At 40.7% G+C, this 25,873-nt stretch overlaps 1 protein-coding gene across 2 annotated transcripts in view; it reads right to left on the reverse strand.

Annotated features, from left to right (window-relative positions):
- Positions 1-25,873, reverse strand: part of thsd7aa (thrombospondin, type I, domain containing 7Aa) — a 169,833-nt gene that overhangs the window by 82,375 nt on the left and 61,585 nt on the right. For both annotated transcript variants that reach the window (XM_026157251.1, XM_026157250.1), the window contains exons 5-6: positions 8,412-8,567; positions 5,378-5,581 (exon numbers count right to left, since the gene is read on the reverse strand). In XM_026157251.1, the coding sequence (XP_026013036.1) occupies positions 5,378-5,581; positions 8,412-8,567 (360 nt within the window). The remainder of the gene's footprint in view (positions 1-5,377; positions 5,582-8,411; positions 8,568-25,873) is intronic.

Below are 25,873 nucleotides of genomic sequence, written 5' to 3' on the forward strand. Positions count from 1 at the left end.
ATCAAGCATCGCAGTAAGGTTAGGAGGTACCGGCCAGTGATTCCATCGGGTATTATGGGGAAAGTGAGATCTCTCCCCAATAAAGTGGATGAACTGCCGGCTCTAACCAGACATCAGAGGAGCTACAGGGAGTGCAGCGTGATGTGCTTCACAGAGTCGTAACTCCGGACTCACACGTAAACATTCCATCTGATCCGGGCCAACAGAACAACGGAGAGTGGTATGAAGAGAGGAGGGGGCCTGGCTGTGTTTGTGAACGATAGATGGTGTAACGCTGGGCATTTATCTATCAAAGAGATGCTAAGCTGACCTCCTATTTGGTCTCCCTAAAAGGTCCCTTCATAAACTCCAACTTCTTCAAAATTCTGCAGCTCAAGTCATAACTTGCACTCCGTTAAGAGCTCATATTACCCCAGTTCTTCAGCAGCTTCACTGGTTGCCCGTAGAAGCCAGGATAAATTTTAAAATCTTACTTGTGTATCCATAAATCTGCTCCTTCATATTTGTGTGACCTGCTCACTGTTTCCCGCCCTCTCAGATCATCATCTGCTATTCATCTTTCTGTTCCATCCTCACGCCTTGTTGCTATGGGGAACAGAGCTTTCAGTCGCTCTGCTCCTCGGCTCTGGAACTCTCTTCCTCCAGCCATAAGAAATATTGACTCCCTTTCCATATTTAAGACACAGCTCAAAACACATCTGTTTAAACTGGCTTATTCGCTTTAATGCTGATTTTATCTGTTGTCAAGCTCTGTTTTGCCATTTTAACTTATTTTATATATTTTATGACTATTGCTCCTTTTATTAATTTTGTTCTTTGTAAGGTGACCAAATAAAATGTATTATTATGATTTATTATTATTAAGCTGCTAGCGGTTAGCATGAGATCGTACTATCTACCGCGAGAGTTTCCACACGTCATTATGATAGCTGTGCATGCCCCGCCCTCTGCTAACGCTGCAGCAGCCTGTGAGGTCCTGCACACTGTAACCAGCAGACTCCAAACACAGCACCCTTAGGCCCTTTTCCTGCTCTCTGGAGGCTTAAATCACATCTCCCTGTCGTCCACTCTCCCCACCTTCACCCAGTACGTCACCTGCCACACCAGAGACAATAAAACATTGGACTTATTGTATGCCAACACCAAGGAGGCATACAGCTCATCACCTCTCCCTCCCCTGGTTCATCTCCAGCCTGTGTATAATCAGGGGTGCACATAAGACCTGCAGGGACACCGGCCCTCGTGGACTGGGATTGGGGACCCCTGCCATAACAGAATAACACAACCAGATAAAGGACCGAGCAGACAAGGAATTTTACGAGCGGCAAATAGTTCATCTCATAGCATGAGTGTTTCTGCGGAGGGACTCGCCTGACCATAAGTCCCCCAATGGAAAGTGTGGTGGTGGGGTACGCCATGTCTCCCAACTGCCTGGTGCACATCACCACTCCTCACCTATAATTAGAGTTGGTGGGTTTAGCACACAGGCAGCAAGCCACCCACTTGTCACAGCGATTGCTAGCTACCTGCCTGAGACTGTGCTGTCCTTAAAGTGGAAGTGTGGGCCTTGTCGATGCCCATCGTCATTGTTGCAGCACTGGCAGTCCTACACCCAAGCCTTGTCGCTGCAGCAGCTCGGCACAAATGCCTTGACACTGCAACAGCAGCAGTCACCACCCAGCACATCATCAGTCTTTCCACCTGGATCAGTCAACATCGGGACCGCACCCAATTCCTATGGCTAGGACAAGGGCTGCCTGGATAAGCCAACACTGGGCCCAAGCCAGAGAGTGATTCCCTATCCACTAGAGATTGAACATGAGCAGAGACTAAGCACACTACATCCATTCCAGTTTCAAGGCTGAGGGCGGTCAGGCCCCAGCCTCAGCCTCCAGAGTTAGCCAGTATTGGCTGTGCAGGACACGAAGGCCTTCTTCTTCTGCTTGTCCATCCACCCTTTAATTCTACAGTTTTGACTTTTAAATGTGTTTTGTTCTACAGCAACTTGCTCTGTTTATACTATCTCTTTCTCTATGTGTGTGTTTAAAAGATTGTAATGCTATGTTCTAAAGCTGTAAGACTCCAGAGAACCACAGAGGAGAGTCATGGCAAAAGTGGCGAACTTTCCCTGGAATTGCCGGCCGATCAAATTTAGCCCAAGAGAGTAGCGATGACTCATTCAAGAGGTCACAAAAGACCACAGAACAACATCCAAAGGACTGCAAGCCTCACTTGCCTCAGTTAAGGTCAGTGTTCATAACTCCACCATAAGAAAGAGACTGGGCATCAACAGCCTGCATGGCGAGTTCCAAGACGAAAAACACTGCTGAGTAAAAAGAACAAAAAGGCTCGTCTCAGTTTTGCTAGAAAAGATCTTGACAATCCCTAAGTCTTTTGGGAAAATACTCTTTGGACTGATGAGACAAAAGTCAAACTTTTTGAAAGGTTCGTGTCCCGTTACATCTGGTGTAAAAGCAACACAGCATTTCAGAAACGGAGCATCATACCAACAGTAAAATATGGTGGTGATAATGTGATGGTCTGAGGCTGTTTCACTGCCTGGTACACTTTCTGTGGTAATGGAACCATAACTTCTACTGTCTATGGAAAGAGAATGTCCAGCCATGTGTTTGTGACTACAAGCTGAAGCACACTTGGGTTCTGATCCAAAACACACCTGCAAGTCCACCTCTGAATGGCTAAAGAAAAACAAAATGAAGACTCAGGAGTGACTTAGTCAAAGTCCTGACCTGAATCTGACTGAGATGCTCTGGGATGAGCGATTCATGCTCAACCCTCCAACATGGCTGAATTACACCAATTCTGCAAAGACGAGTGGGACAGAATTCATCCACAGCGCTGTAAAAGATTCATTGCCAGTTATTGCAAATCTTGACTGGAGTTGTTGCTGCTAAGGGTGGCCAAACCAGTTTTGGAGATAAAATATCTGTATTTCAGGTTCGGGACCATGCCTACAAACACACCCCTTCTGGTTCTTATCTGTAGGAGCTGCTATCAGTCCCCTCCGAGGCCTTCCCCAAACCAGAGCTCAATTCATGTTTAAGCCATTCACCTTTATCTACTAAAAACACTGTCAAACCTAAAACATACAGGACATGGGCCCAGGTAATGAAATTGGATTTAGGGGCAATCCCTTTTTCACACAGGGTCATGTCATCCCCTTAATAATAAACACCTTCTTTTAGAAACAGCATTTTGTATTTAACTAGTAACAAACAAAACCCGAAACCATAACTCACAGAACAACATACAGGAAAAAACATAAGGAGGTGACATAGGGGATGAGGAGTGGAGAATGAAGCGCAGAGAGACACAGATATTCACCAAGTTACACAGACGGTGCAAGGACAAACAGAGGCAAACACACACTATAAATACACACCAGGTAATGAGGAAATGACACGCAGGGGTGGAGACAGCTGAAACTAATGGCATAACGAGACACAGACCTTCAAAGTAAAACAGGAAACTCACAAACTGTTTTGCACCACAAACTCCGGGACATGAACAGAGCACAGGGGAGAAGAACACAGGTAGGAACAATAAAACACTAAACACCAGAACCAAAACCCGAAGAACTAAGAAAACAAGAATTAACCCGAAACATAAGATGCCACCGATAATAAACACAAAACACTGGGTCTAACAACCCAGGACCATGACACAGTTCGACTACAACAACAATAGACCACAAACTCAGAATCCCAAGATTCTGCCTCCTCAGGCAAGAAGCTGACGAGCATAAAATGCAAAACTGCAAAACTACCAGACTGAGAAGCAGCTTAATTCCAGAAGCTGTGAGACTTCTCAATGCATAAATGGAGAAAAACTGATATTGCAGCACCTTAACCACTACTGACACTTACTGACACCATCACTTTATCACTGCTGGTCATCAAGGCCTTTTGCTGCTAAAGTAGTTATACCTACATTCTATATCCAAACTCCATACTGGTACTCAGGTTGTTGCACTCTATTTATCGTATTATTTTATTACTTGTTATTCTGTTTTCTTAACCCCCCCCCAAACTATTTATTTATTACTTTTGAAAAAAAAATTCTGTTTCTTCGTTATTCTCTTTCTTTTTTCTTTTCGCTCCGGGACCGTGTGTACATAATTTTGTTCACCTCATGTAAACATGTGATGCAAATGACAAGAAAGCTCCTTGAATCATTGAATCCTTATGTCTGTGTAAGTGAGAGGAAAATCCCTGAGGCAAAGTAGCTATACACTCACACTAGAACATGATGAAATTGGTCATAACAGCACAAACAATAGGGAAATCTACATTAAATACAGTAAATACAGTGTTGGGCAAGGAGCATATTGAGATTAACCAGGATAGAGGACAAGAATCTCTGCATCAGTCAAAGTGAAAAGACTGACCTACATCACACTGACTACAACCTAAAAAAATGATTCATTTACATCATCGATGTAGTGTGTCTCATTGCCAAACAATTCTAAACCACTGAGACTTTTACTTTAAACATATGCATTTCTAAAATGATGCTATCTTTTGATTGTGAAAAACACACAGAGATGTGAATGGGACGGCAGACTACGATAAAATCATCGATGGACTACTTAGAAATAAATAATCATCCTAAAAGGTGTAAGAAACATCCCAGCACAGGTGCCACACAGCCTCCTAAAGTATGATGTACATAACACATTATCACCCACCCTTAGGCGAGCTTTCACAGCAGCTTTAAAGGCACGTGCATCATGATGAGTGGATGTCTATCAACAAATTTATAAGCCACTGTCCAATTTTCCATTATCAAGATAAAATTCACTCATGCTCACATCTTACTCCTTATTGTGCTTCTATCTGTGTGACATGCCTAGTGTGAAATGTCAGTGCCAACTGAAAGACAACTGTGTGATAAAGCCAGTGCGAGTGGGACCGCAGGTCACCTGTCATCCATACCTGCACAGAGGGCAACAGGAAAACTCAGTGACAGTGGAGAAATGCCCCTGACTTTCCACTGGCACTGTTTCTGTGGTGATGGCACATAGTGTGCCAAAATTACATAAAGTATTTTTAAAGTAGACAATTTTAAGCATAATTGTCACGTGACTCTGTGTGAATTACACCTTCTGTAAACATTATCTTCTGTCTACTCAGAGAGACCTGACTACAGAAAATCATCAGTGTTTTGAGTTTTCTACAGTATGAAGATAGTACCCTGGGGATGTTTTGCTAGCAGAGTGATAGATAATTTATGGAAAGTGTCAAAACACCACAGTAGCTTTTGCTTGGAACCAAAACTTAAAGGCAATCTCCAAGCACTTCAGAGACCAGCTACTCCTAAACCTCGGACTAGGATAAATATGTTCACATATACTCACCGTCACTATTGACACACTGGACCTGAGGGATCTGGATTCCTGGTCCACACTTCTCCTCATTATCTGGGATACAGTCCTCCAGTTTAACCACCAGCCAGTCGTAGCAGCTCGGGTCTTCACATGGTATGGCCTCCACCAGGTGGGGGCAGTTTCCTGTCCCACCTGTTGGTTCATTGATGATTCTCCTCTTCCTCAATTTAAAGCCTTTGGGGGAACAACAGAAATCTAATGAGCTACATGATCTCAAACTAATAAACCATGGCTACCCCTGTGTGTAAGCTTGTGTACAACTGTAGCATATTTTTTCACCAGATGTTTTTTATTGAAATATTGCTTTTAACAGTCCATTGTTACATGTAGCACAAGTGACTGAGATCATGCTTTTGCTGGAGCAGCTCCAAAACTGTGGAACGGTCTCCCTTTAGAGATTTTTAGTTTTATTTTCGTTGTTTTTAGTTGATTCTATGCGGTTTTGTCTTGTTTTTTTAATATAGGGCTGTTTTAATTTTTATGTATTGTGTGTTTTATTTATTTATATTTGCTGTTTTCTGTTATTCTATTGTTTTTGACCTATTCTCTGTACGGCACTTTTGTCCTGTGCCTGGTATTTTAAAGTGTTTTATAAATAAAATTGGATGGATTAGGAGTTAAATTAACAAAGATTCAAAGAACTTTGCATGATGAATAATGCAATGCATATATCCATCACACCCGCTACTTCCACAAAGCCACCAGCATTGTGGAAAACCCCTCACACACAAGCTTCAATCTGCTGCCTTCTGGCAGGTACCAGGCGCTCACTGCCAGACCGCGAAACAGTTTCTTCGCCCAAGCCGCCAGACTCCTGAACACACTGGACTAACACACACACACACACCTTCATATATCAAGTTACTTTCTGCACAACCTACTGTCATTGTTGCGCTTTTCTATTGCATGTTTGTGTCTGCGCTGTCTTGTGCCTGTATTGTTCTGTTTCTTTTGCAATTTTTGCACACTTGCAGTTTATGTAGTCCTGCATTGATTGTCTGTTATATGTTGCACATGACTAATGCCTGAAGAGAAAAATTAATTTGGGAAATTGTTTGATCGGCAAGAGTTGAGGTGGGGATTAGGGTTGTATAAACGAAGATGAGGACTGAATGCTATACTCTCAGTCATCACTGACTTGCTATCTGCAGAGTGTATCATGGATGCAATAACTGAAAGGCAGGAGTGAAGGCTATGTGATAGGTTATGAATCTTTGTTTTGACATGAAGATTTTGGCTCTGTTTATTTTTAATTTTGCATTATTCATTGTGTCCTAAAACCATTTCACATTTTGAAAAGGCAACTGTCATCTACTAAATTCAGTCAGCTGTGGCTAATTAACATTAATTAAGATGATAGCACTGCAGTTTTATCCAGGTCACATGTCTTATTCTTGAACACTGCTGACTGCATAAATTGAGGACACATAGCTTGGGACTTGGTCAAGGATGTCATAGGCTGTCTATATAGTAAAACATGATGGCAACCTCCCTCTTGTGGAATTCAGAAAGTGAAATGTGACATAGAAAACAAGTGCTCAGTTTGCTGTTGAACACTTACTTTGATATAAATCTGACACTTTTTTTTACTGTTTTGACACTGTACTGTACCCCGGTAGATTTTACTGGGAAAAGATGTGTGTGCAGTGAAGACTTTCAGTTTTAAAAGGTTTAACAAAATTCCTTAGATGCACTTTTATACATAGTCCCATATTTTCAGACGTCCAACATTCAAAACTGACTGAAAAGCAGTTTCTTTATTCAGTCATTTAATCAGTCACAAATGACCTGAAGTTCAATTCAAGTGTTGAACTATTTAGTGGCTGTTCACTGGAAATGTCAACATGAGGTCCAAAGAGATCTTGATGCAAGTCATTCATGAAAAATTGAAATAAACCTATGAGAGAGATAGAAAATACTTTAGGAGTGGCCAAGTCAGCAATTTGATGTATTCTTTATCCAGCTCAGTGACATTGGAAGGACACAGGAGACGAATAAAGTGGCTGATCACAAAATACTTTCCTTGGTTAAGGACACTCTTAATGAGGTCATTTTTCAAATCTACAATCAAGACACACCTTTCTGAATGAAATGCCTTCATGAAGGAAAATCATTGGCTTTACAGTAAAATTTCGCACCCCTGGTAAAACCCAACAACAGGAACACAAGATTAGATGTTAAGAGAAAACAGTTCTGAAAAAAATAGTTCTGAAAACAAACAAACCAAACAAAAATAAAAACATATGAAAACAAGATTAAATTGAATCACAAGAATGAAGAGAAAAGCAAAGATAAGGAAAGGAACGCCTCATGATTCAAAAATTACCACATGGCATGGACATGTGAAACCAACTCACTAATGTTTATTGATGACTTGACTGCAAATTGAAGTTGCCAGATAATTTCTGAAGTGCACAGGTTATACTCAGGACGACAGCTGCAAAAAAGGTCTGACAAAGTATCTCAAGGGAGGGAATGGACTGACAGTGACACACGATAAAAGTAAATAAAGCCAGAAGGATCCATTTCAACAATTTCTAGTCATCCTTTTAATTTGATGTTCTTCATTAAGGCAGAGTCATGGTGGACACTGCTGTTCCAGGGATAACTAGAGATGAAGCAGTGACTGTGTCAACTCTACTGATGGACTAACATCCCCACGACAGCAGTCAGAGACCCATTCCAACTGTATGGCTTCTGTAAATGATTTTGACTTTATTGTCAACATCAAGTTTAACATTTGCAATACACAATCAAAAACACAGTAAAATACTACAGAATATGAAGGTAGAATGTTTTGTACATTGTAAATCTGGGTAAAAGTCAATGCACTGCAAATTTTGTTGGCTTATTTGTTTTATTGGGGCACAATAACAACCGTAGGGCAGATGAAGGGGTATGCAATTTTTAAAGGGAGATTTCAGGAAAGTAAACCCTACAGAACTCCTTTGATTAGTCACTTTATGACACAATATACTATTGTAACCCTAACAGTATCTCTTACCTTTCTTGGCTACCTGGTCTTGACAATTTTCATACGTGCAGGGTCCCCACGTGCGCCACGAAGATACCTCACAATCAACAGGACAGCTTATGTGGCAGAGTTGGGTGGTGTTTGGAGGAATACCCAGACAAAGCTTACTGTCCACTGGCCGCAGTGCTATAGAGACACAGACAAGCACAAAGACACAGTGTTAATCTATGCCAAAAGGCTTTAAGACATAGTTTAAAAACAAACTAGCTCATTAAAATGGTAAATGGACTTATATAGTTCTTATATAAGGCTTTTCTACTCTACCTGAGCACTCAAAGCCTTGTAAAGTGATTAGAAAGTACTCAGCTATCTGTTCAGTAAGTGGTGCTGAGGGTGATAATCCATGTATTTTCGCATATACCCACAGTCATGTGACTTCTACAACACATGACAGACGGCATAGTGAGTCCTGATTGTCAGTTGACCTCTGCTCCATCAGCTGCAGATGGCTGTCTGCAAGGTCGTCAGGCTGATGAGTCATCATAGTTGTGTCACAGCAGAACTCATGCACATACAAATTGCTTAGCCAAAGGTGTGTCCTTTAATAGCGTTGCTCGGTAGGCAGTAGACGACATGCCCTTGAGTGCTAATGTGGCAAAAGCTGGCGGATGAGCAATCCAGTCACTTTATCATGGACTACTGGTGGTTCTATTGTTAATATTTTGGGAATAGCGGGTAAGATAGAAAGCAGTCATTTTCTTTCTCATAGTGTTACAACCACCACTGCCCTGTGATGCTCTGGGTGAGTGAAACAGAGCTGGGCCCCAGAGCAAGAGTTTGTCCGTTTGAGTCACTCCTGTCACATCTAATTTTCTTTCTTGCTAGAAAGTTCAAAAAGTACTTCAAGCTGAGATCTAGGCTGGCTTAAGTTATTGATGTGATTTATAGACTGCCATTCAACAGTTATTCAACATCAACAAAAAGATTTTTTAAGTTTGCAATCTGCAGCTGTTTGGAAATAGGTCAAGGCGAACCTCCTCATCTTGTGTAAATCTACAATTTTCCCTCTTGGATCTTTTTGTTCTCATTCCAAGATATTCCATCTTTGCCTCTCTTTGTCTCCAAACTGCTCAGTTTGAACTTTACCTCTGATATACTCATTTCTAATCGTATTCCTCCTGATTACACCTGTTTTACAGGAGGAGATCACTGACATGGGTTTTCATCATCAGGCTGTCCAACCTCTCCCTGACTCGTGCCACTGTTCCTACTTGTCTGAGGGCCTGCACCATCATTCCCATCCCCCAAATACTGGAATAGACAGCCTCAGTGACTACAGACCTATAGCTCTCATGTCTGTAGTCATGAAGTGTTTCTCAGCACACCAGAGACTGCCTGCCTCCCTCCTCGTTCAACCCCCACCAGTTTGCTGAACAAGCAAATCAGTCCACAGAGGATGCCATTACTATCACCCTTCACAGAGCACTGAGCCATCTTGAGATGAGGATGCTCTCCGTGGACTACAGCTTAGCGTTCAGCAACACAATCCCAAACATCCTCATCACCAAACTGGGCCTCCTTCAAATCCCCCCTTCCACCTGCTCCTGGATCAGGCCACTCACAGAAGGACTCTACTTAGACCTAGTCCAATGCAAGGTTGTTATCGTTAACAAAAACTAACCAAATAACAAACACTAGAAGTAAAAAAGCATTTTTGTTGGATGGATGATGGATGTAGAAAAAAAAAAAGAGACTTTGTAAAAAAAAAAAAAAAAAAGGAAAACTAACTAAAACTAGAATGAGCTTTCACAAAACTAACCAAAATTAACTGAATTTATATAGAAAATGTGTTTAGTTTTCGATGATGTGTGTGTCTGTCATACATTTGTCCAGACACGTGCAGAGGGTGGGGGTGGAAGGGGCTTGAACACCGACCCCTTTCCCGATGGTGCCCCAGTTTTCTTTTTACTTATTTGAACCATTGCATTAATCAGCAGCATTTGAGTTGCATATTGACTTGTTGGGGTGGCTGTAGCTCAGGTGGTAGAGCGGGTCATCTACTGATCGGAAGGCTGGTGGTTCAATTCCTGGCTTCCTCCAGTCTGCATGCCAAATATCCTTGAGCAAGATACTAACCCCAAATTGCTCTCTGATGTATCCATCGGAGTATGAGTGTGTGTGAATGTTACCTAGAAAGCACCTAGAAAAATGTGCGAATGGGTGAATGCACAAGTTGTGTAAGGCGCTTTGAGTGCTCAGAAGAGTAGAAAAGCGCTGTATAAGAACCAGTCCAGTCCACTTGTCTGATGCATACGAATATGTAGAAGAAATCTACCTACACTCATTTATTGGCTGATATCGTAATTGTGTCTACTAAATTCATCTTAATTACAAAGTTACTCTGCCATATATCTTTTATAGTTACCTGATATCAATGGATGTTCATCTGCCCTACATTAATATTTTTTTTAGAAAGAGGTTCATAGGTGTGAATGTGGGTTGTCTGTGTTGGCCCTGCTACAGATCGGCGACCTGCCTCTCGCCCTATTAGCTGGGATAGGCTCCTGGGATAGACGTCTTCCTGATGTATGTATTCCACTTGTTGTACATACTACTCTTCTCTGAAATTTATTCTTGCTGTTCAGCTATTTATATTTGTATTCCATCCACAGTTTGTGAGGTGAATCCACAATTTTGCTGTACGTGTGCAATAACATGGCTATTCTATTCTATTCTATTCTATTCTATTTTTTCCTTCTTTTTTTTTTTGGCAATACTGACACAGGCAATACATGGACTCTACAAAGGTTGCACAGGAAGTTCAGCCCCTCCATGTCTGCCAGCACAGTCTCAAGAGCATGGAGGAGATTCTCTGTGCAAGGAAGAACAGGATGGGCAATCTCAGAGCTCCACCAGTGGAGTCAGTTCTAGATTCCTCCTGGTGCATGACAATACCTCAAATGCCTCTATGCAGGCAGTTCCTGGAGGATAAGGAATTAATACCATTGACAGGCCACCATGCTCTTCTGACCTAAACCCTTCTGGGATATTATCTTTTGGTCCACCCCAACACTGCTAGGTTGCACCTTAGATTGTCCAGCAGCTCAGTGATGCCCCGCTCTAGACTTGGAAGGAGACCTCCCAGTATCAATGACACTGAAAATAGCTGTACATAATGTAATTTCTGTGAGACCGTTATGAGTATTGTTTTTTCTAACAGTTAAAATTCTATTTGTGAAGAAACTGATGAAGTCGTTACCAGTGAAGGTTAAAAGCACAACAGAGCTCTGACTCTTTGTGACTCATTCTTCTTTGTGCTGTGCTTCCCAACACCAGAGGGCACTGCTCTGTGCTGCTATGTACCAGCTGACTAATAACCTTATTGCCAGTTCCTTTCCAGATGAGGATTCATTGCATCAGAGTTACACAGCTATTATATATAGCATGCCACAGTTTCATGCCCTGTAGGTGTTGCATTGATCATAATGTTCAGTATTCTGAGATATTAAGGTCTCAGTCCCACTGGGGTTTGCTGATCATCTTTAGAGAGCAAATTCTTACATTACAACAGCTAAATTATCAGCCAATTAGATCCGAATTAAAAATCACAAGTTCTGCAATGACAGTAGCTCTAAGAAATTATATCACTGCTGTGGTCAAAAGCAATTTACTAGTCAGCAACAAAATCTGTTTGTTTTTAATGTTTTGGTAGAGTTTGGAACAAATATTAGAGCATAGTTTAATTAAGCATCTGTTGAGAGGTGTGTGAGGCCACCAGTGTAACATGTGCTCAATAGAGCTCACTTACCCATCTTAAAATATCGCAAGGTTTCAGATTCTTTTGTCTTACTGGGGTGTTCTGGCAACAAAATACTAATAATCATACCAGAAAAAATTAGGCTAAGCAAAATAGACAGGTGGAGCTGGATTAAGTGGGATCAGGATACACAAAGTGACTCTGAGGCTACGTTCACACTGCAGGTCTTAATGCTCAATTCCAATTTTTTGATCAAATCCGATTTTTTTGTCTGCTTGTTCACACTACAAATAAAATGCGACAGCAAACGCGCTCTAGTGTGAATGCCCAAAGCGGCCCGCATGCGCAAAAGAAGGCGTCACACACAACGCGCTCTGTTTAGACCCAGCACAAACAGCATTGTTTGATAGATGGCCCTTAATATAAAGACTTCGGACTTTACGTTTCCCAATTTTTGCTTGAAGTTATTTTGTTATTTACATAATAATGTAAATAACCTAATAATGATCCTTGTTGCTGTTTTAGAGGAGCGGTGCTTCAAAGGATAGCTGCAGATTTCTGTCAGAATCTACAGATTATACAGTACAAAGAAAATGTTCACGTTTGTCCAACGTTGTCTTCCCAACAGTTTCACTGACATCTACACTGGATGGCCAGGAAGTGTTCGCAATGTCTTCTCGGGCGCTTCTCCGGCGCTGATAATTGGCGTCTGTCTTGTGTCGGTGACGTAAAAGACGGATTTAATGCGACCTGACCATCAAACAGCAGTCGCTTTCTAAAACACCAGATATGTATCGGATTCAGCACCACATACGAAAGTGACCCAGATCGGATTTGAAAATATCGGATTTGTGTCGTTCACACTGTCAGACCATGATGGGATAGATGGGTCGCAGGGGGTCAAAAAAAATCGGATTTGATGCACTTTCGCCTGCAGTGTGAACGTAGCCTAAGACATTCCAGTCAGTAATATGGTCCTCTCTTTCTTTGAGAGAAATCTCTAAAAAGGAGCCACTAAACCAATCAAAACCTTAAGATGGATAAAGTCACTAATTTACAGCATTCAATGAGTCACTGAGTTGCTAATACAACATAAGTTTTAATGCAATAATAAAAACTGTATGCAAACTGAGAAAACATGAATAAAGAAAGAAAAACACATGAAAGTATTTTTACCTGATGGCTTCACTGCGAAGTTCTACGAACATTTCTGCTCATTTCCATCTCCACTACTCATAAGAATGACCTCAGATTTTAAAACCAGTCTCACCAAGTTTGAACACAGCAATGATCACCCTGCTTTCCAAACCAAATAAAGATTACGCCAGCCTCTCTGACTGTCAGCTGCTTTCTCAAATCAATACAGACATTAAAATTATAAATGAGGCTCAGGCATCTAGACAAGACAAAATCATACCAATTCTAATTCATCCTGACCAGACTGATGTTATTAAAGGTAAACAACTTTTACTTATCAATAAATCTCACATTTTAATCTTATCCTCACGCTCCACAATGTTACTAGATAAGGATGTCTTCTCTTTGCTTCGCTCTTTACATTTTTCATAGAGCCAGTAGAGGATTTAATCAGACAAAATGAAAATATCAAAAATGTATTCAAACAGCCACCATAGACCATGAAGCCATTTTTTATGCAGATGATATTTTATAAAAATACAAATGTATAATTTCTGCATTATAAAAATATTAATTAAGCACACAACAGAAGGAAAAACTCAATATAAAAATGTATCAAATGGGATTTTAGATGCATACACTATTCCGAAAACACATGTAACACCTAAATGCAACCTGGCAGTGCAGCCCAGTCAAGACACTGATCAGCTACAGCATCTTCCCTGTTGGTTTGCCACATCCTGTTGTCTCCACAATGCTGCGTTCTAAGTGACTTGTTATCTGTCGAACTGCAAGGTTCCAATGTAGCCCTTACTGCTGCCATTTTTAAAGTGTAAATTACAAAATTATATAAGCATTGTGAAATAGAAGAATCGAAGGGTCTTCTGATAAATCATATGCCTGGAGATGGAAATGTCTTAAGTTAACCAGATCAGGACCTTAATAATCAAAAATTATTTATTAAGGGCTTCTGACAGAGAAACAGTTGCAAAGTGCACAGAAAGAGTAAAATAAATAAGAAATTAATAGAACATTAATAGACACAATAAAATAGAACAGGTACTTTTAAAATAAATAATTCATAATTCAATGAACTAAAAGTAAGCTTTTTATTCCCAGGCCAGTGGTCTAGTTCAAGCAACCAAAACTGCATTTACTCTAATCCACTTCCCCCTCAGGGTCAGTTTCACTGACTGTCAGTATCCCACTTCTGTCCAACCCAGTTAATTTTGGAATATTCTCGATCTCCTCGTCTTAACCTGCACGGCGAGGCAACACCGGACTGAGCCAAGTCAAGTTTAGCACATTTCTCTTCCCGTCTGTGTCCCTGGCTCTGGTCATGAGGATGTTGTGTAATGGGTGTCTGTAGTTCACAAGGGTGTCTGTAGAGCCACACCTTTCTTTTTTTGACCCTCCTCTCATCCCATTTGTAAAAGTACATTGATGTTTCCAGCAATATTAATGAATGGCTGAGTGCAACTGGCACTAATCAGTATACTCAGGTCAGTACATGATCTAATTAATAGAAATACTAAATCATAATATGTGTTTTTTTTGGTTTTCAATAAAGTTTAGTTTTATTAATTCTATATTTTTGTTTTAAGCTGTTTCTTTTTCGATTTGCTCTCCAGGCTTGATGGAGGTGTTTCAGAGTTGTTCTTTGCTGGTTTTAAAGACACTTTCAGTCCAATGCTCGTACCTGCAGGGGGTTGTTTTCCAAACCCAGTTTCAACCTTGCAACCATGCAAATGAAACTGTATAGGATCAAGTGTGAAACTCCTATCAACTATTTGGGCTGAATTTTGTAGACCAGATAAACTAAACAGCCCTATTTTGAGTTGTTAGATCATGCCATCATGTGAAAATGACTTCTGCATATTTTTAAATTACACTTTATTATAAATTCAACATGATGTCACAAAGTTTTGGATGTCTTAACATCAGGTTTATTAATGTACTCTGGACTCTCTACTTTTTAGGACTGGGATTATAACAGTAATTTAAAAATCAGATGAAAGTTCTATAATTATTTTAATCAAAGAACAAAACACATCAAATGCATTCAGTTAGAAAGTTTTACAAAAAGGCAGAGATGGGGGTTGTCTGTGGAAGGAAAGCTCTTATTTCACATCGAATCCTTAAGAAGTGACAATAGTTTCAATGTAATTGATTTGAATGACAAGGACTAAAATGAGACAAGCAAAAATTCCTAATTTTAACATGTTCCTAAATGTTAGGAGCATACAAAGAAGAGGATTGGTTTTATAACATCCATAACAGGGCTGGAGCCTATCCCAGCTGTCATAGGGCGACAGACCCTGGACAGATCACCATTCTGTCGCAGACACATAGAGACAGACACCCATTCGCACTCACATTCACGGGCAATTTAGAATCATTAAGGCATGTTATTTAACTAATTGCAAGCCTTTCTACTGTGGGAAGCCAGAGTAACCGGACCAAACCCAGACGAACATGAACATGCACACAGAAAAGCCCCGGCCAAATGGTGGAGTCAAACCCAGGAACTTCTTGCTGTGAGGCAACAGTGCTAACCACCGCACCACCGTACTGCCCTTTTTCTTTAAAAACAGTGCTCTGTAGTGACCAAGACATCGATTTACTGATCCACACTACTAGGATCTACAGCAATGACATCAGAATTTCATTCCGACAGGAGCATTGTAGTAGGGATGGTAACAAAGAGAGGGAAGGTAATCAGAACTGAGGGGAGAAGGCAACTGAGGCAAACACTGAGAACAGATACAAGTACCTTGGAATCGCACAGGCAAATGGGAACCATGAACAGAACAGCTCTTTACTGTCTTTACTTATTGTACATGTACAACGAAAGAGGCTGCTAGAAACGCCACAACCCCAAGTTGGAAGGAGACTGTGGACTAGTGATTGACATAACCACTGTCCAGGATTAAAAAGCAAACATCTATGAGTACATCAGGAAAATGGCCACAACTGATCATGTGCTTAGTGAATACCTCAGACAGCAGAAACCCAAGGAAGAAGTGGGACAAGGAGGTCATGGAAGAACAGGCCCCTGTATGGCATATACCACTGGCAGACAGCAGAAGTGACTCATATCAAAATTCCTACCAATAGCTTGACAAAGCTGAACACAGTGCACTGCATATGGCAGCACAGGAGCATGCGACATCGATAGAGGCTGCCATCTACCACACCAGGCAAGACTCGAGGTGCAGGATGTGTGAAGATGCCCTGAAAGATTCCAGCACATACCAGCAGGGTACAAGATGCTAGCAGGCAGGACACACATGCAAAGAAACTGGACAAGCAGAGGAAGAGGCCTATAACGATAGCTGTAGCTATACCAAGTGATAGCAACATCAGGAAGAGGGAACACAAGAAGCTTGAGAAATACCAAGGACTGAGAGAGGAGCTCGGGAAGATGTGGAATATGAAGGCAATAACTGCCATGCAAATTATATCCACTTGTATATCTCTTCTAAGCCCCAAGATGTATCTAAACTACAGATTTTGCAAAGGTGATTGGACTTTATTAAACATTGGATGGCTAACCATTTTTCCAGTTTAATGGAGAGAAAACACAAGTCCTTGTTTGAACCTAAAGTTAAGGTAATGCAAACTCTCGGTCTTGCCATATTCACTACACAAAGCTTAGCAACTTTTAGCGCAGCTTTCACTTTAGAAACTTGTGTTAAATATCTGGCATTTATCACAAATACTGTGTCACATTCTGAACTGTAAATTGTTATTGATGAATTTACTTCATCATGTCTACATGCATTATTTATTTGTATTAGAAAAACCTCCCTCACTAAGTCTTCACATTACACTCTTGCTAATTCAATTACACCAGCTTTCCGTCAACGTCAAAGTCCACTTTAGAATCTTTTTTTGACTTTTAGAGCTCAACATAGCCAAGCATCAAGAACTTTTACAGACGTACTTTTAATCCATACGTCGCAAGCAGGTCCCTGAGGGCTGCTCAAAGCCTGCTCACTGTGCAGCATGCAAAGCTGAAAACTATATTAGACAGAAACTCTGCAACTCTCTCACTCAGCTAAAAATCATTTTAGCGTTTTTGTTATGAAGCACTTTTTATATTTATCTTGGAAGATGCTATATCAATAAAAAATTACTTTTACTTACTTATCATTGTGTAGCTGTTACAGACTGAATTTGGAAATTTTGGAAATTTGAATTTGCGTGAAAACAAGCTGAGGAATTATTAACAAATACTAGACTTTTAATGGATAATTTGTTTTACTGTAAACACATTTAGAAATCCCTTTTATAGTCTTCCTGACCTCTTAAAGCACTTTAGACTATAACATTTAAACAGCACCTGACATACGTGGCTTATTTACAACCAACATTGATATTTTTGGACTGTGAGGAATAAGCCAGAGTGCTCTGAACACAGCAGGGCTTGAACCAGGAACCCTCTTAATAAGAAGTGACAGCACTAACCACAATGCCACCATTAAATGCTTAAAACTAGTGGTGTGCGATACTGCATCGCCGATACCAATACTTTTCTATAAATAAGGTGGATGCGTCATTGAATTGCTAAATCTCAATTAATTTTCATGACCTTAAGTGTCTTTTGTGATGTTTCCTTTTTTATTATTAAATAGTTAAATCCCAGGACATAATTAGGACAAAGTTTATAATTAAATAGAAAATGCTGTATTATCAATTTTTTAGAAAAATCTTAAATTAAAAAGTGCACGTAAACCGGTAAACAAATTAAAACAAACAAGTCCTGTTGAGAAGCCCCCAAAGCGTCACGTCACGTGACAGCGCAACATCTGAACACAAGAGGGGGGGGGGGGGGGGGGCAAAGTGTGCCTGCTCTGCGCTGACACAGCAGCGGTGAGTCTGGCTGTTTCGTCTTTCATCTGCAGCACTGCAAACAAGAGCGGAACTTAAAGTAAAGAATCGATCTCATCAGGCTATCTCGATCCGATAGTGATGACGACTTGGTATCGATACAATCAATATTTGGATCGATCCGCCGACCACTACTTAAAACCAGAGTACAGAAAACCTGGCACGTGCCTTTGACCAACAACAACTTGGTTTCAAAACAACATACGTTGCAGAGGTGGAAAGTGACAAAGTATAAATACTTTGTTACTGTAGGTAAGTAGAATATTCAGCTATCTGTACTTTATCTCAGTAGTTATTTTTCTTGTTTTTTACTTTTTACTTTTACCCCCCACATTTCAACACAAATATCTGTATTTCTATACAGCAAATTCAAAAGTGTTAAATGTTTTGGTGTTAATAGTCTTCTTGCAAAAGTAGAGTTAATTTTACTCTAAGCAGAGTCACATTCTTTTAATGTAACTCTGAGGTGTAAAATGATAGTAGTTAAAATCGAGTGTTAAAAATGAGTGTTTCTCTGTCAAATCTGGAGGTGTTACATAAACGTGTCCTGGAGTTTATGCAGGTGCAGACAGTGCTACTGCTGTAAGTAAGCCTAACAGCTTCCAGATCATTTATTCTTCAAGCAGTCCTCTGACCTTCACTGCAAAAACTCAAAATCTTACCAAGTATATTTGTCTTATTTCTAGTCAAAATTATCTCATTACACTTAAAATAAGACACAATCAGCTACAGGGCAACATTTCAGTAAGCTAAAGGAACTTGTTTCAAGACAGTGAATCTTGAAACTAGAGAAAAACTAGAGATTTTTCACTTGTTCCACTGGCAGATTTTTTCACTTATTTTAAGCTAAAATATCTTGTATTAAGTGAAAAAAATCTGCCAGTGGAGCATAGCGCGACAATTTCTGTTCAGCGCCAGACTTGCTTGTAACCTATATCACCAATTATGTTAAGAAAAATGATGCATTAACTACTGCAAAACTCTGACCTTTGTGGGAATGCTTGGAGCAGACTAACATGTGAGCTGGAGTGTTCTGAGACGTTATATTTGGTATATCCAGACCATCCGTCGGCTCTTACTTCGGAAACATGGCTTACAAAATTTCTCTTCAACGACGTAATCCGATAAAAAAAGCGATCTCTTTACCCGTCGGCTTCCCGTGGCTGTCATGCGACCGGCTATTGCAGTTAATAATACAACAGCTTCTTGACATTTTTTGGGTTTCTTTTTATCGCTGTGTAACTGAGTTCAATTGAAAGCCTGCGTGCGCTAGTACCTCTTGCCACAAGTTCCCAGAATCCTTTGCGGTTTTACCCCTGAATGACGTCACATTTTCAATCTTTATCCTGGTGGGCCGGTCTCTAGTCAAAATGCCCGGGCCGATTTTTTGTCCCAGTCCAGCCTTGCCTCAGATGAAAACTGGCACAGGGGAAACAAACCAGAGCTTCCTCCCCAGCTCCTCCAGTTGCAACAGTGAAAGATTTTGTTGTCTGTCTTTCGCTTCACCAAAACTACCACGGCGATATCCCACATGCCAAAGCAACAGAGGAATGCGCTTCTTTTGACCACAACACACAGGGAACCAGCAGTTAGTGATGGGTAATAGAGGAAGCCTGGAAGCAAGACGCAATCCTGGACTACAATAGGCACAAATACAGCTTGGATAACTTATCTTAAACTATTATCTTAAACTTAGAGAGGATGCTGGCACCTCGAGTTGTAGAAGGAAAACTAACTGATGGCTGATGGCTCTTTCCTCCAATCTCCTGGATGTCTTGGGATACGATGTCTTTGTCCCACCGGAAACAACTTCACTGAAGTGGGGGAGTGCTCTACAACCTACAAATGAAGAGTGATCCTGGGAGAGCTGGGACACATGCTTGTGACCTCAACAACTGCAAGACACCCTTGTCCCTAATTCCCAGCCACTTCTGCCAATGATCTCAAGATACAGTAGTCTGAACCAGAGTGTGACCCACACCCCACCATCAAAATGAGAAGAAGGTGCAAAAGGTGCAAAAGCGTAGTAATAATACATAATCTGACTGGTATTCAAAGGGTATAATATATGAATATGAATTATAGTTTGGTTTTCATGACTAGGAGTGGTGCTAATTAAAAAAATCAAGTCAACGAAAGTAGAAAAATGTTTTAATATATATTAATTTTATAGTATTTGGTAAACATAAACAGGGGGTGGCCACGAACAAGCTGAGAGGGATTTTTCTTGTTTTTCTGTCACTGCAAAAAAACCCAAAGATGCATAAAACTCATTGATACTTTTAATTATTGCTATGCATCTAACCTCCACCATGGTTAGAAAAGAAATCAGTTTGCATGTATTATTTAGAAAAAAATGGGGATTTTATGCTTTTATCCCTATGTAAATCATTAAAATTATGTGATTTAACTGGTATTTAAAGGGTTAAAATTATGGATTTGATTGAAATTTTGGTCTTGATGAACAGCACTGATGCTAATCTTAAAAACCAAGTCAAAAAAAATAATACAAGAAATTTCAGTAGCAATGCAATTATATACAATTGCGAGATTTGAGGTTGTCTTCCGGCTAGTGCAGTGGACAAACAAACTGGTGTTTAAAGGGTTATAAATTTAAAAAGTAATAATTATCTTATATTTATGAAAAGAACTGAAGTTACTTAAAAGCTTTATGCAGAAAAAATGGCAAAAACAAAACAAAACATAAAAATAATAAAAAATTACAGACCTAATCTGTTGGCCACTTTTGGCCACGAACAAGCTGAAAGTGATTTTGAACAAACCAGAGGGTTAAGAGGGATAAGCATAAAGGGAATATTGTTTTTACATTAAATAACCTTTCTACAACATGTCTAATTAGCTCAACAAACATCAGCAAACAAACAAACTAGCTAAAGTTCCTGACTTAGTTCCAGGGAGAAAAACAAAGGAGAGCTAACTTCACTCAGAAATAGTGAAAGATCTAAGAAAAGGCAAAACAGGACAGGAAGAAGAGAGGTTACATTTAAATTTAAGGGCTGCTTACTAACACTGCAGATTTAAAAATTATATGTAATGTCATGTGAAGCATCCTGCAAAAAGTAAGTATACTAATTTTGTGTTATTCAAATGTTGTATTACATTCTGGGTAGTTTTTTGCAGGATAAACAGGTTAGCTTACATGTGGTGATTTTTTACTGTAAAGCACTGTGTTGTGCACTGATACACTGTGGCTGTGGTACTTATGGCTACTGTTGGGTTACATCAAGTGTAGCACAGATTAATTTACATTTAATATGATGATGCTTAGATTCATTCAGTGAATTCAATCATTATCCTACCTTTATACTGTTTATTATAAAGAACATATACAGTATACTATTAGTGTATGAAATGAAACTCAGCCAAGATTAGAAGCTTAGAAGCATCTAATTCCATCTTGTTGAGTTCAGATGTGTAAATCCACAAAGAGCAGCGGGTCAGTTGATCACAGCTTGTCCACTAAGAAAATCTGTCAGAGTTCATGTTAGAAATCATTGTGAGTTGTTGATATTTTCCCCATGCTGAGCCACTACAGCAGATCTTTGTGTTCCCTCACTTGCAGACTCTCACTTTAACCCTTTAAGACCTACCATAGAACCAAGTTCGCCAGAGCTTATATTATATTTTTACATGCTGTGGAGCCATTTTTGGGAGCATTTCAAGTTGCTACACATCAATACAACCATTATAGCCCAAACTTTAATAATATGTCTGCATTAGGTGCATAGTAATTACATAAATTGCAAAAAAGTGCAATAAACTACAAAAAAATTGAAAATCGTTTTTGTTTTTTTAACATATATTTCTAGTTAGAGAAATTTAAGAGGCTTATCCCTCAAAACTGTAAATACAAAAAAGTTACACAAACTAGTTTCCCACCACAGGAAATTTATTTTGAGTGTCTTCATAGTTTTATTTTTGAAATACACCAATTTTTATATACTGCAGGAAAAACGAAAATAAATATTATAGTGCAAATTTGCAAAATAACAGCATATGCATCAAAATAAACTATTTCCAGCAGTGCAATATGAGTCCTAAGCATCCCAGAAACGACACAGAAAGTCATAAACTCAAACATAACTTTTTAAAACACATAACAAGTAAAACACAAGCTCATAAGGGCCCGATCGTAAAAAACTACATTTCCGCAAAATGACGTCACTTCCGGTTTCGGGCAGGTCATGCGGTCATGTGATAGTTCGCGCTGATGGACGTAGGAAGTGTTACAAACAGCTGATGGATCGGCGAAGCGTGTTTCTGGAATATCATGTTTTTGTTGCTGCAAGTGATTTTTATGCAGTTTTTGCAAAGCTATATGTGGAAGGAAACTGTGACCTAGGACAAGCTGATGGCATAAGATGTAAGTACAACTCCTCCAGTTTCATATGCTGTTACGGCCCTAGCAGGGCCTCCTCCTGAAGGTGCCTGTGTGGGCGTGTCCCACCACCTCTTCTGCCTGAGGTGCCACCTTTCCCTGTTACACAGCTGACTCACATCAGTAATTAAAAGTATTTAAGCCCAGGGAAAGGTGAGCTCTGGGCCAGAGTGCCATTTTGTGTGGTGTTTGCAGCTAGTGAGCTGTGTGTGTTTTGTGGTGTTTGCAGCTAGTGAGCTGTCTGTGTTTTGTGGTGATTGCAGCTAGTGAGCTGTGTTTGTGGTTTCCAGCTAGTGAGCTGCGCTTTCCTTTTGACTTTGCTTTACTGACCGACGCCTGAGTTTTGTTTGTTTCTTTTATGGTGATAACGGCTTGTCCGTCTCTTTTAGTTGAATTACTTCAATAAAACTGTTTTATTTAACTGTTTTGCCTCCCTGACTCCTTTTTCTGACCCGGTCACTTTTGTTACTTCCCCCTCCCCGCCTAGACCCCTCAGGGGAACGTAACAAGTGGGGGCTCGTCCGGGATCGTTGAAAAGGGAGTTTTGAGTTGGAATTGGTTTTTGATTATCTTGGGGTTTTTTTTTCGCCTTTAGAGGTTCAACTTCCCAGTTAAGTTAGGTGAGTGTCCAGCTGAGCTTATTAAGTTCTTCCTTCGGGCACTATTTTGTTATTTTGCCTTTTTTATTTTCGGAGTAATCCTGGGCGGGGATTAGTTCCCTGTTGGGGGTAGGCAATTCAGGGCCCCGGTCGCTGAAGTTCTGCCTTTCAAGTCGCCTCGAGCCCAGCACGCTCCAGAAGATAGGTAGGTAAAGGTTGTTGTGCTTAGGAACTGGGTAAGTTGTGTTTGTTTATTGTGTATGCTGTAAGAGGTCAGTTGGTCAGCTAAACTAAGTTGTGTAGTTTCTGAGTGAGTTGGCAGACGGGTGTGGTAGTGTCCTAATTAGGGTTTTTTCTAACCCTTCTCCGGCCCCCAAAATGGCTGATGAAGCCATCAGTGCACAGGTGTCTAGAAGCTCGTTTGTAAGCAGTAACATCCACCTGGTTCCCGTTTTCTGTGAATCCAGTGTTGAGAGCTTCTTCAGTGTATTTGAAAGCATAGCAACTGCATTACAGTGGCCTGAAGACGTGTGGGGGGTGATGTTGCTGTGTAAATTCACGGGTAAGGCTCAGGAAGTTTGCTCTGGTCTGTCTATGCAGGACAGCCTAGTTTATGAAAAGATTAAAAGTGCTGTCCTCCAAGCCTATGAACTTGTGCCTGAGGCCTATAGGCAGAACTTTCGAGGTTTGGAGTTGGCACAGGGTCAGTGCTACCTTGACTTTGCTCGGGAGAAGGCAAAGCTTTTTGGTAGGTGGTGCTCTGCAAGCCAGGTTAAAAGTTTGGGGTCGTTACGTGAGCTCATGCTTGTGGAGGATTTTAAAAACTCTGTTCCTAAGTGCATTGCTCTTTATTTAAGCGAACAGAGGGTTTCCACTTTACAGCAGGCTGCCATACTGGCAGATGAGTTTACCCTAACTCATAAAACAAATGCTGTAGAATGTGACATCCCTTCTCACTACAATACATCTTGGAGAGCTAGGAGGGAGCCAGCTAACGAGGCTGAAAAAGTGGTGGTTTCAAGTTCCAAAGCAAAACTGTGTTTCTTCTGCCACAAGCCTGGCCATGTGGTTGCTGATTGTGTGAAACTGGCACTTAAGCGGAAAGCGTATCGAAAGGGAAGAAGGCCTGATTTGAAAACAGTCACTCATGGTTCTCAAACTAACAAGGTTGTCAGGCCCAGCAAAGGACCACACTTGGGGCATAGTTGTTTAAGGGGCTCCTGTGGTCAGTGTAAGGGATCAATTAACCCTGAGTGGCCGCTGGTTGACGATTTCCCAGGTCCCCAAAATGACCTGCAGGGGGACAGGCTATGTATAAAACCACCAGTAAGACCCGCAACCCTGGCTAACAAACATGCCTGTACCGGTGACTTGAGGAATCGTCTGCAAAGTGTTGCAGAAGGGTCTTCTGACTGCCTGTGTTCTCCACATGTGATGGCTCAAAAAAGCCCTAGCCATCACATGAGACATTGTTTTGAGGGTCTGGGGCCACCTTCAGTAAGTATTTTGAACCCATTGAGATGGGGTTGGCAGCTTCCGCTGACAATGCCTAACCGTTGCTATGGGGTTTGGTAGGTGGAAAGCCTGCATTTCGTCCTGACACGGCTATGGACTCACTTTTGGTTATCATAATCATTTGACAAACCACGGGTTTGTATTTATGGGAGGGGGTGTTACGGCCCTAGCAGGGCCTCCTCCTGAAGGTGCCTGTGTGGGCGTGTCCCACCACCTCTTCTGCCTGAGGTGCCACCTTTCCCTGTTACACAGCTGACTCACATCAGTAATTAAAAGTATTTAAGCCCAGGGAAAGGTGAGCTCTGGGCCAGAGTGCCATTTTGTGTGGTGTTTGCAGCTAGTGAGCTGTGTGTGTTTTGTGGTGTTTGCAGCTAGTGAGCTGTCTGTGTTTTGTGGTGATTGCAGCTAGTGAGCTGTCTGTGTTTTGTGGTGATTGCAGCTAGTGAGCTGTCTGTGTTTTGTGGTGATTGCAGCTAGTGAGCTGCGCTTTCCTTTTGACTTTGCTTTACTGACCGACGCCTGAGTTTTGTTTGTTTCTTTTATGGTGATAACGGCTTGTCCGTCTCTTTTAGTTGAATTACTTCAATAAAACTGTTTTATTTAACTGTTTTGCCTCCCTGACTCCTTTTTCTGACCCGGTCACTTTTGTTACTTCCCCCTCCCCGCCTAGACCCCTCAGGGGAACGTAACATATGCAAAAAAAATTATTGTGCTAGCTTAAGTGGTTGCAGAGCTACCGGGATTTAAAAATAGTTATGCAAAACAGAGCGTGCCCGCTCCGATCGGCTGTAAAGGGTTAACCCCTCATTGTTCTGTTCAGGTGTGTTTCCCACTCTACCATGTAGGCAACAGAAAATAGTATTTTTTTTTTTTAAATTCTCTTTTACTGCTTGTGTCCTAGGTAACAGATTCAAGTACATCCATTAGAATTTAGGTTTGAATAAAACTAGTATTTAGTCATGCACTAATATTATATTTGCAGAAGGTCCAGTTACCTGTGCACGAAAATAGATGATAGAATTGTCTTCACTGAGCTACTTTTTACTTTCTTGCTTTATGTCTATGGTATTCACTTTTACTTGAGTAAAGAAGTTGACTCAGTACTTCAAGATTTACTGGAGTATTTCTTAACACAAGTATCTGCACTATACAATGTCTGTACTATGCATGCCACCTCTGTTGAAATAGCATG

This window comes from Astatotilapia calliptera, chromosome 22 (genome assembly GCF_900246225.1).
Source record: "Astatotilapia calliptera chromosome 22, fAstCal1.2, whole genome shotgun sequence".
NCBI lineage: Eukaryota > Metazoa > Chordata > Actinopteri > Cichliformes > Cichlidae > Astatotilapia > Astatotilapia calliptera.